General features: G+C 49.8%; 2 protein-coding genes across 2 annotated transcripts in view; both read left to right on the top strand.

The window, feature by feature from the left end:
* Positions 1–110: 110 nt before the first annotated feature.
* arhgef3l (Rho guanine nucleotide exchange factor (GEF) 3, like) lies at positions 111–7,301 on the top strand. Its single transcript, XM_080014884.1, has 13 exons — positions 111–247; positions 539–587; positions 680–730; positions 1,290–1,349; positions 1,463–1,570; positions 1,675–1,833; positions 4,334–4,396; positions 4,490–4,586; positions 4,863–4,939; positions 5,119–5,376; positions 5,476–5,646; positions 6,329–6,521; positions 6,749–7,301. Exons 1-13 carry the CDS (start codon positions 210–212, stop codon positions 6,988–6,990), a joined length of 1,566 nt encoding a protein of 521 aa, XP_079871010.1. The 5' UTR covers positions 111–209; the 3' UTR covers positions 6,991–7,301.
* Positions 7,302–8,113: 812 nt separating this feature from the next.
* The window catches only part of usp21 (ubiquitin specific peptidase 21), a gene marked incomplete at both ends in the record, with an annotated part of 3,395 nt that continues 14 nt past the window's right edge, over positions 8,114–11,494 (top strand). Inside the window, 11 exons of the mRNA XM_080015217.1 lie at positions 8,114–8,269; positions 8,940–8,996; positions 9,127–9,244; positions 9,355–9,469; positions 9,991–10,110; positions 10,235–10,299; positions 10,417–10,604; positions 10,783–10,861; positions 10,978–11,085; positions 11,187–11,301; positions 11,415–11,494. The exon at positions 11,415–11,494 is cut by the window's right edge and continues 14 nt beyond it. Coding sequence (XP_079871343.1) covers positions 8,114–8,269; positions 8,940–8,996; positions 9,127–9,244; positions 9,355–9,469; positions 9,991–10,110; positions 10,235–10,299; positions 10,417–10,604; positions 10,783–10,861; positions 10,978–11,085; positions 11,187–11,301; positions 11,415–11,494 — 1,201 coding nt within the window. The remainder of the gene's footprint in view (positions 8,270–8,939; positions 8,997–9,126; positions 9,245–9,354; positions 9,470–9,990; positions 10,111–10,234; positions 10,300–10,416; positions 10,605–10,782; positions 10,862–10,977; positions 11,086–11,186; positions 11,302–11,414) is intronic.

An 11,494-nucleotide genomic window follows, 5' to 3' on the forward strand; every position in this document is an offset into this window, starting at 1 on the left:
CAGCAAGAGGAGGAGCGGGGGGGAGTACTCGTCGGTGGATCATTAGCTCCTTGTGTGCGCTCGCGGCGGTGCAACAGGTGGAGGCTGCGGGGGGGGGGGTTTAAACTAAAAAGAAAAAAAAATATTGGGATTCTTTGACCACCTCGAAGGACGCTCCTCTGAGGCATGCCGCGTAGCATTTCTTTGACGGTGCGTTGTTGACAAAGACGATGGAGAGCGAGGAGAACGGTGGCACGCACACTTCCTGGTATGTCTTGAAGTCGACTTGTGTTCGTCTCGTTTAGCGCTTGGTTAATGTTGGAGACTCCAAATTTTTCCGAAAGCTCTCATTTGAGGTCTCTGGAGATGTCCTCCACTAATGATATGATTGTAAGTCTGCCATCGTGACGTTCGATGAAACCGCTGACTCATGAAGTCGTTTGGGCATATGATTATCCCATTCAGTGGTCAATATACATCAATAATGGACGGTGCTGAAATGACCCGTTGTGTTGCTTGCTTTTTTTTCGGGCCGATTAAAGTCGTTGTGTCTCTTCAGGTTCGATTTCCCGGGGGACGTTGAGTCTAGCCTCTGTGACCATGCCGGGGTAAGTCCCTCCAAACGTAATCTGTACATCTCCCCTCCGCCGCAACCTTATTGAAGATGAGTATGAACTTCCAACTGTCGCCCCCTACACAGAAGAAGAGAAAACAGGAGCTGTGCATTAACCCTGTGATCAGAATCCTGGAGGTGAGTGATCGCTCACTCTAAAGTGATTATAACAAGTTTTCCTAAACGCGCTACTCCTGGAGACGGCATGGTTTCTCATATCAGTTCATATTGGAGGTATTTAAAGACTGATGGAACGCATGCACTAATAAGTGAGCGCTGTGCAAAAGAGCAGCTGATGTGGTTGGTGTGACACACTGACATCTTGTACTTTACTACACACACACACTTTGATTCTTCCTCTTTTCGCGCCGGAAATGAGAGCTCTGCAGTGCACAACACCTCTCCCCCCACAAAACCTTCTTCCTCTGATTTCCGCCTCTCTCCCTCTCTCTCTCTCTCTCTCTCTCTCTTTCTCTCATAGTTCGTCTTTCTCACCTGCCTTTTTTCGCCTATATTAAGCTGTAATATTTTGGAAAGTGCGCGCAACCTAAAATGATGCTGTGACCAAAAATATATTTTAAGTGCTTCAACCCCCCCCCCCCCCAGAATAGGCTCCGCTGTAGTTGCATCACGTTTAATTAAAACTAATTTTAAGTAATGTATATTCATTTATTTGCCATGTGTGTCTGCGTTTTAGGATGAAGAGGAAGAGGAGGATGACCATGAAATGGCCTCTGAACAAATGAAAGACTCAGAGGTGAACCCCTTCTCCAGTCTCTCTTCCTGTCGGTGCGTCCGGATGTTCAGTTGGGCTTCAGATTGATGATCGCCCTTGATGATTTTGCCATTGTTCGTCAATTTCTCTCCAAGGAGCCAAGGAATAAGAGGGTGAAGCCGGTGGCCAAATCGAATAGTTTGACCGGCGTCATAACCCCGGTCAAGACCCCGGCTCTGAAACGCATCGGACAATCCATTTCGGTAAAACTCAGAGACACGCGCCCACCTTATTTTAAAAGGGGACAGTTCAGAACCTCTTGTGTGTCCCCGCCCTTCTCTTTGTATGTCTTCTCGCCGTTAAACAGCGCTCCATTAGCTTCCGCACGGAGGCGCGGCCGTTGCCCGCGGCCCCGCTCCGGCCTCGGCAGAAGGCGGCGGCGTTCCCGCGGAGACGCAGCAGCCAGTGCTGGAGCGACACGGTGGAGAGCCACGACCTCACCGCCAAGGAGATCAAGCGCCAGGAGGTAGAGGAGGGGGCCGGCGGGACAAAATCATTAGATATATATATACACATCTTTGAGGTTTAGTACTCTGAGTAAATGTGTTTTTTTGGAGTGGGCAACATTTTGAGAGTTTGTCATTCTTTGACTCAACATTACGGATAAGAAGAATTTTTCTCACCACTAATTATTGACCTGGCTATTCTCTGAGCTCGGCAGCCTTGGAATTGTGGTTTATAATTCGGGCGGCGTGTCAATCCGCTTGCTCTGTTTCACTGAAGGGGTTCGTTGTGAGATTATGAAAGAGGATGTGAGTTGGTACTGGAGGCCTTACTTCCTGTTTTAGACAATCAGCTGTGTGCATGTGCGCGCGCGCGCGCGTACATTCATGGCCAGAAATATTGGCACCCTTGAAATTTTTCAAGTAACACCATTTATTCCTGACAATTGTCTGAAACATGTGGGATCCGCCTCTGTATTTATGTCTTTGGTTTGCAAAGGAACAAAACAAAAAAAGCTGAAAAAATTCAAAACAAAGTACTCCACACAGAAATCCAAAAATGGTCCAGATAATATTATTGGCACTTTTATTTATTTTTTTATTTTTTTAAGTTGCAAGATTTCAAGGAGCTGATTCAGCTTGAACTCATGTACGGTGAGTCACCTGTGCCTGCAATCTAATAATCACCCATTCAACCAGTTTAAATGGAGAAGAGTACTCATTCTGCTGTTTTGCGTGTACTACACTGTGCATAGGGGAGAAAAAAAAAATTAAAAGCAGAGAATTGTCTGAGGAGGTCCGACAGGAGACAGTCACCAAGCTTGGACAACCTCAAGTCTACAAGTCCATCCGCAGGGACCTTGATGTTCCTGTGTCCACAATGTCATCAAGAAGTTTAAGGCCCCACGGTGCTGTAGCCAAACCTCCCAGGAAGAGGGCGCAAGAGAAAAGTTGACCAGAGACTGCAGCGAAGGAATTGTTTGGATGGTTGGGAAAGTACCCCGGGCAACTGCAAAACAGATTCAAGCTGACCTTCAGACGCGAGGTGCAACAGTTTAAACTCGCGCCATCCGTCACCAACTCAATGAAAGGGGGTTGTGGCAGTTCTCCTGCCACACGCTACCCGAGTTCCTTTTCCCGGGCTCCCCGACACAAAGACACAGGCGATGATGTTGAACACGAACCATTTTATTGAAGGGAGTGGCAAGAGGTAACAAGCCGGCAGCAGATGCAAAGTTGTCATGACAAAGGCTCCAGCTTGCGTGTGTGCGCGTGCGTGCACGGGGATGGGTGATTTAACCTTGTGCTCACCGACTGCTCTGATGAGCAACAGGTGGACAGCCATCCCTGATCCCAGACCCAATTAACTCGACCCAAGACCAGTGTGGCTGCTTAAATCACGCCAACCCCGCACCGCATACCTCAAACACCAAACTGAGGCCAGGGAGAATCCCTGACACCCCTTAAGCCTGGAACAGCATAGCACTGTCTATTCGCATGTCACAATCATTTGCCTTTTTTTTTTTTTAGAAAGGATCTAAAAAAGATGTGTTTAATTAAGCTTTTTAAATAGGTGCTAAGCAATTCAACCCAGCTCCCACTTTTTTTCTTTTTTTTCTTATCATGTATTGATTCTATTTGTTTATTTTCTATTATTGTTGTAGTCTTTGGTGTAAATGTGTGTTTTTATTGAATGTTGTTATCGATGTGCTTAGATTTCTCGTGCTGCACTTTGAACTGCATTTTGCACGAAAGGAGCTATACAAATACTTTAACTTAATACAATTCCTGGACTCTGATATACAGTAGGGTTCCCATACTTTCAACAAACAAAAGCGTCCATTAAAAACAGTCCCCTTTCCCGGGGACGGGGAACCCCCGGAACAGCACGCTCCATGGGCGTCCTTCCCCCAGGGCAACGAAACAGACTACCCCCCCCCCCTCCCTTCCAGAGCGTGGGCCCTCGAGCTGTTAAGCTGGCTGGTGGAGGTGTAGCCGTTTTGGGGGCTGCTTGGAGTGGTGGCTTGGCTTCGCGCGCCCTTGCACGTCACCCTTGGTGGCTGCTGTGGCTGCTTCTCCCCCTGTCCCCCCAGTTTGCAAAAGAAGAGTGGAACAAAATACCGGTGTAGGAATCTGAAGTCGGTAGGAAGAGCTTGACCGAAGTTCTTTTCTCCAAAGGCTGTACTACAAAATATTAAATGTAGGATGTCAATTTTGTAAATTCCAATTCAATGCCATTTCCGTTTATTTTATCAATTTAAACGGATACAGTATGTTAAGTTCTGAATCAAAAACAAAGTTGTTTACAGTGAAATAAAATAATTGTGGAGAATAATACGTGCGTCAACTTCAACTTATTTTCGAGGCAGTTGGGAGGTTTTCCTTTTTTTTTAATGTGCAAGGGAGCCAATATTTCCGGCCGCTACTGCACATGTACAAGCAGATGGAAGTAATTGAGTACTGGGGTTGGTTCTGGGAACACAAACAGTTTTTCGTAAAGTTTAACCTTGTTCTTGCTTGTAGGTGATCTACGAGCTGACTCAAGGGGAAAGGCAGCTCATTGAGGACCTCAGTCTAGTCAAGAAGGTACCGGCTGGTCCGACTGAAATGAACATTTATTTTGGGGAAATATCCAATACATCCAACCTCTGTCCTTATCAAACCTCATCTTGGTGTTAGGTGTACTACGAGCCCATGCTGACGCTGGACATCATGTCGGAGAGCGAGCTGGGCCAAATCTTCGGAACTCTGGACTCTCTCATCCCCCTCCATCAAGGTTGGATCCCAGCAGACACCCAAATCCCCTTCTCAGCCTTCAAAATGAAGAGATCCACATTATCCTTGTAGAATAAAAATCACGTAAAAAAATAAAATAAAGATTAAGAATAATTATTCTATTTAATTGAGCATTGAAACTAAATCGATGTGTTTTGATTAATAACTTTAATGTGATTTTATTTACTTTATCTGCTCTTTCAATGTCATTTTTGTCTGTGGAATGTCACAAAAAACTTAGACAAATTGAGTTTTTGCTTCTGTGTATTTGTTGCAGATCTCTTGACTCGCCTTGAAAAGCTGCGGGGATCTGAGAAGACCGTCGGAGAGGTGGCACCCACTCTGATGAAATGGGTGAGTTATCACCATGGCAACCGCGAACCCATGCCTGTCCTTCACCTCTCTAGTTTCTGGTTGCCGCCTCCACTGTTGTGCATGTGTCATTGTTATATTCTAAATCGGACCGATGGAATAAAAATCAGTTTCAACAAAGACCACCATCCTCTCCCCCCCCCCCTCAAACCTCCCTCCAGTTCCCCTGCTTGGAGGCCTACATCACGTACTGCTGCAACCAGGTGGGGGCCAAAGCCCTGCTGGACCAGAAGAAGCAGGAAAAGCAAGTGGAGCACTTTCTGCGGCTCTGCCAGGAGTCGTCTTTCAGCCGCAAGCTGGACCTGTGGAACTTCCTGGACCTCCCTCGCAGCCGACTTGTCAAGTACCCGCTGCTGCTGAAGGAGATCCAGAAGTGCACGCCGCCCGAGCACCCGGATGAGGACGTGCTTCCCGATGCAGTGAGGCTCCCGTTTGTCGACTACATTTTTTTTTCCGCTTTTTAAACAAGAGCCCGCCAGACACGGGCGCTCAGCGTATTTTGATTTTGTTTGGTCCAGTTGGAGCTGATCCACAGCATCGTGGCCGAGGTGAACAGGAAGACCGGGGAGGCCGAGTGCCAGTTCTTCCGCCGGGGTCTGTCCTACATGGAGGAGGCTCAGAGGCTTCCAGAGATCCAGCTGTCCCGCTTCCTCTACTGCCACGGGGAGCTGAAGAACAGCAAGGGACAGGTTTGCGCTCTCAAGTGGCTTGTTTTTGGTTATTTTATCTATTATGTAATACCCCTTAACCCTAGAATGCATGCCGGGTCAAAACGAACACGGCCCAGAAGTGGTTTATTAGTGTCGTAACAAACTTCGTACTCCTTGCCTCCCATCGCCAAACTGGCTGAAACAGCGCCCTCTAGTGGTCGAAAGGGAGGGTGCTCACGGAGATTAGTACTTCCAAGTTCAAGTTCAAGAGATTATTTGTCACTTTTAGTGGCTCTGTCCGTCCCAATTAAAATAAACAAGTGCGGTCCAATCCCCACCAGCCACCCCTGCATTGAGTGAGGGGGGACTGTGAAACCATAGCTATTTTTTCTTTTTATATTTTTGTAATCGAAACACATCTCTGACAGGAGCTTAACCTTGCATTATTTATGACTTACTTTTGACCTATTTCTTAATTTGCAATGAGTCACAGTTGCAGCAGTGGTCATTGATGTCATTTTTCAAAACTGTCCAATGGCGCGAGCTTGGGCTCAAACCAGGCGGTGAAGTTCCTCTTTACATTTTCAGACTTTTTGCAGAAAAATCTGAACACCCGCACCCATTTAATACTTAGCCGTTGTTCTTTCTTCTGCTCGCTCCCCCCCCCCCCCCAACATTGTGACTCTCGTCTGTGTGCATACTCATCCGTCTCTCCCGTCAGCGGCTCCACGTGTTCCTGTTCGAGCTGGCCTTGGTTCTGACCCGGCCGGGGGAGGACAGGGAGGGAGGCCAGGTCTTCCAGGTCTACAGACAACCCCTGCCAAACGCCCTCCTCAACCTGGAGGAGATCCCCGACGGAGAGGCCGGCGGAGGGGGCACCTTCAGGGGGGCCTTCACGGGGGGAAACGATAAAGGTGACGGGTGTTCGTGTTTTGCTTGGATTAAAAGTCACAGGGAAGCCGTTTGGTCGTCGAGGGCAGACATCGACCGCTGACGACCTCCCCGTTCACTTTTTCCCGTTTTCTTTCGCCTCTTCCCCCCCCCCCCCCTCTCTCTCTCTCTCTCTCTCTCTCTGTGTCTCTCTCTCTGTGTCTCTCTCTCTCTCTCCCTCTCTCTCTGTCTCTCTCTCTCTCCGCCGCAGTGAGGAACTGTTTCCGTGTGAGTAGCAGGGGACGCTCCAAGGCCCAATCCCACAGCCTGCAGGCCAACGACTCCTTCAACAAGCAGCAGTGGATCTCCTGCCTCCGGCAGGCCATCGTCCAGTCGCGGGACCGCGGCGCTCAGACAAGCCAGTCGCCGCTCTCGCACCCGGACGTGGCCCTCTACCACATCGCCGGGCTCAGCCTCAGCTCGGACACGGAGATGACGGACCTCGCCAGATAGACTTTGACGCGTCATTGCTTTAGCGATGGAAATAAAGGGGTTGTTTGTGAACGTGTCACACACGTACTCAGTTTGATCATTTTCTATTGTGTCATGCTGTGATTGTCAGGCTGCAAACTGTACAAATTGCAAACGGTATTATCGAATTCTAGAGAAATTTTTTTTTTTTTCCATTAATGTCTTAAGTTTTGTATTTTTGTTTTTTTTAAATAAACAGCCACTTAAAAAGTCTCTCGCGACACTCCTTTGGACGGCGGACAAAGATTGAGCTAAGTATAGGCGACAAGGTTTAGAGAGGAGAGATTAGTGACTATCCTCTCGCTCCATCTCTGTCTGCCCTTTACTGTGGCGGGGCGGGGGAAGCGCGCTGCAACGAGAGAGCGACAGACCTACAGACGCAGGGTGAGACGGTAGACCTCGCCTCGTGCATTTTTTAACAGCTCAGCGGGTGACGCTCGGCGAGAGCAGGGCGTCCGCGGATAGGGAGCGACTGATCAGGTGAGTGCAAACCTCTCCGTTTGTGGGATAATGCTGCTTAATTAGTGTAGCGTGGCGTGGAGAACCCAACTCTGCACTGAAGGCGACGCGTTACTTTCGTGACTTACGTAATGGACGGCTTTGGGCGGTTGCAGGTCGGGTTGTTGCTTTCATTTCAAACAACGGACATGTTCATATCAGGAGTTTCAGAGGCCGGCGTCGGACCCCCCCCCAGACCGAGCGAGGAATGCTCTACGACCGAGGCTTGACGGCAGAATTGTCTCCAAGCGGCGCTCCTTTGCAATCACCGATTCAGACGACTCGTTCTTAGCCGTCGCTAATCCCCCCCACATCCCCCCGTGGACTATTTCCGAGCCCAAGCGACACGGCGACGCCGTCCGACTTTTGACTCTTCATTCAAATCCAAAAATTATTTCTCTCCTAGGTCGGCAACCGGTCGCATGAACCTCGCCCCGCCGGATCTCGATCTGCGGCGAAGGAGGAACGGCTCGCCCGGTGGGGTTTTCAAACAAAGCGGCGCCGGCGGGGTGGGGGGTGGGGGGGGGGTTGGGGACGTTTGACAGGGTCCGATCCCCTTGGGTAGACGCGGCGTCGAAGCACGGAGGATCGGGACGACGGGAGTAGAATGCCCGGAGCCGGCGGCGTCAACGTGGAAGACTCGTGCCAAGCCCTGTGCCGGACGCTGGTGTCTCAGAACGGCCTAAACAGGGAAACTTCTGAAATCTCCCAGTCCGTCCTCTACACCTCCTTGATGGGACTGCTGCTGGTCGCTGACAAAGAGGTGTGTGTGTGTGTGCGCGCGCCAATGCATGTTTGATTGCATCCAGGATCTTGTGTTGGATAGTGAGATAGAGAATAATGTGTAGAGATGATGATGATAAGCGCATCCCATATGCTTGTCTACAGCCGGTTCGCTCATTTATGAGTCACTTTATTTATTCTGGTCGTTGTGGAGCATAGGTGTGTACACCTTGATTTTCTTTGAAAATGAGTATTCCTGTTAGTATGAGGCACTCTAGAAATAAGCATGAGCCTTTACTACACACGTGTAATTGCGTAAAGGAATTAAGAGTATACGTACACACACGTGTTTATGTGCCTGTCAGCACTCCTCGGTCCTAATAGGATGACACTTTTGGGGCTGACCTTCTTTTAGCCTCGCTGGCTAGGCTAATGAGATAAGTAGGATAAATCTGTCCTGCCCCCCCCCCCCACACACACACAGGTGCGCACACGCACACACCGAGACCTCTGGCAGAGACACAGAGACATGCTGTACGGGCTTGGAGGTCAAATACCTGGACACCGCACACACCTTAAATACCTGCTCTTCTCAATACCAATCAAGCAACCAGTCATGTATCACGTTACAAGGTGCTGACTGTACTCGTACTGTTTTACAAATAGTAAAAAAAAAAAAAAAAACCTCCCTCACATACTCTTCTTCACAGAAAGAGCAGCTCAACTTTGGAAGCGGAAGAGTCGGCCTCAGGAACGTGGGGAACACGGTAAGTATTTGCGGACGGCGCGGGGAGAAGTCCCTGCTGCCGCCGCCACCGCGCTCTGGTGTGCGACATTTGAAAGCGTCGGGGCGATATCTCCCGCTGACCTCCGACCCTCTTCCTTTGCTGGGGCCAGTGCTTTCTGAACGCCGTCGTCCAGTGTTTGTCTCACACGCGCGGCCTGCGGGACTACTGCCTCCTCAGGTCCTACAGGCAGGAGAAGTACGCCAGCGACGAGGCCAAGCTCATGGAAGGTGGGCCGCTCCCTCCCGCACCAGACTCATCGTCGCCTCCGTCCGCTCCCCGGGCGGCAGGGGGCCTCGTCGGACTCACGTCGCCCGCCTCAGCCGCCGTCTTCTTTCAGCTTTCTCTCAGGTCCTGTCGGGGCTCTGGCGCGTGGACGAAGGAGAGGACGTCGTCAACCCGCAACACTTTTACTCCGTCTTCAAAGAAACGGTGCCTTGCTTCAGCGGCTACAGGTGAGCACCAGTTGCCGCCGACGACTGGTGGAGCTGTTTTATTCCGTACGGTCTCTTTCCATTGTTCTTTATATTTTAAATAAAGATTTTAGCTCTAGAGAGCTCCCACATTACCTCAAATAATGCCACTGTATTATTTTTTTTTCAAATGACCGAAACACCGTTTTAAAGGGACTCTGCACACAACCACTGATCACTTCTGCAGGAATTACAAAATGTTCCACTAAGGTCCCAGTGTTAACAACATTGCGTTTTCAAAGGTCGAATGTTGTAGCTACAGAGTGTTAAAATTTTGCATCAAATTATGCCGATGCATGTTGCACACGCTATCCATTGCTGTGGCAGCAATATTATGGTCTGGACATGTATATTGAAGCAGTTTTCGCCACTTATTGCTCATCATGGGGTCACCCCTAACCCCTGTTTTGGGCCTGTACTGTATACGGCAGGCACAATGATACAATATCTAACTTCATTTTCGACAATCTTCTAACCCTCTCTTCTACCCTTGATGTTTCCAGTCAGCAAGACGCCCAGGAGTTCCTCCGGTTTCTACTGGACAGGCTGCACACCGAAATCAACCGGCGGCCAACTGTGCGAAGAATGGGCAGGGAACCTGAGCAAAAATATGTCAACTTTAGGTGTGTCATCTGCGTGGGAATCGTTTCACATTTACGTTCAGCTGCTTGTGGGCCGGATGGATCAACAACCTCATCTCTCTTCCCTCTCTCTCTCTCCCCCCCTTCCTTGTTCGATCGCATGTAGAATTTCAGAAGAGGCTGCTGCGATGTGGAAACGGCACCTAGAGAGGGACGACAGCAAAATAGTCGGTGAGGAAAAATCCGACTTTTCAAACGTCGCTCCTTTTGTTGTCTTCTGTGACTGCTGTGGTTCCGGCTGGGTGGCTCTTAACGTTCAGGACTCCCCCGCCTCCTTTCCCCCGCAAGACCTCTTCTCGGGCCAGCTGCGAAGCTCGCTCCACTGCTCCGTGTGTTCCCACTACTCCACCACGTTCGACGTCTTCTGCGACCTGTCCCTGCCCATCCCCAAGAGGAGCTCCGCCGGGGGGGTGACGCTGAGGGAGTGCCTGGAGCTCTTCTCCCAGGAGGAGAACCTGGACAGGGAGAACGCACCGGTGAGCCTCCAGAAACGGGTCGAATCACGGCGATAACACCAATACTACGTGGCTCCGTCATTTCGAGGTTGAATTGTCGTTGACTTTATACCCTGAGAGGGAAGTCCAAACGTCACGGTTCCCCGCGCCCTGGTTGTAACGGCGTCTCCGCCTCTGTGTGTGATGGTTGTATCTCCAGATGTGTGAGAGGTGCGGCAAGCGAACGCAGAGCACCAAGAGACTGTCCATACAGCGGTTTCCCCAAGTCATCGTCATCCGTATCCTGACCAGCTTTTACGTTTTTTTTTTTAACATTCCCCCACCGTGGTAATCTTGATTTGGAGTACTTCATTCACAGTAAAGCCCATTAAACCTTAAGCCCAGATTCATTCAGATTTGAAGCGTTTCACCATGTCGCGGTGGTCTATCAGTAAAAGCACGGTGTGTGTATCTTTCCCCCTCACCAACCTGGACCTGGGACCTTACGGACCAGCCGACTGCGGTAACATCGCTTTCCTTTCGCTCTTCGTACTTCTGAGGCTCTGTTTTGGGACTTTGTGGCACGTGTTTCACATGTGTTCATCCGTGAATTTGTCTTCATAGGCCCAGTGTTGTACAACCTATACGCCATATGCAACCACTCTGGGACCGTAAACATGGGCCATTACACCGCGTGCTGCTCGGAGGAGAACGGCTGGTGCTTCTACAACGACTCCAGGTGACCATCACCCCATCAGAACCCGCCGGAGAATTCTGTATTGTCGTGCATTTTCTTGACTTCCACGTTGCATGCTGTCTAAACAGTTAAATCGCCCTTCTAATCACTCACAGTGTGACTCCAGTCTCAGAAAACCAGCTCCAGTCAAATCAGGCCTACGTGCTCTTCTACCAGCGCGGTCACAGCACCGGCA

The sequence above is a fragment of the Zeus faber genome (assembly GCF_960531495.2).
Source record: "Zeus faber genome assembly, chromosome: 15".
NCBI lineage: Eukaryota > Metazoa > Chordata > Actinopteri > Zeiformes > Zeidae > Zeus > Zeus faber.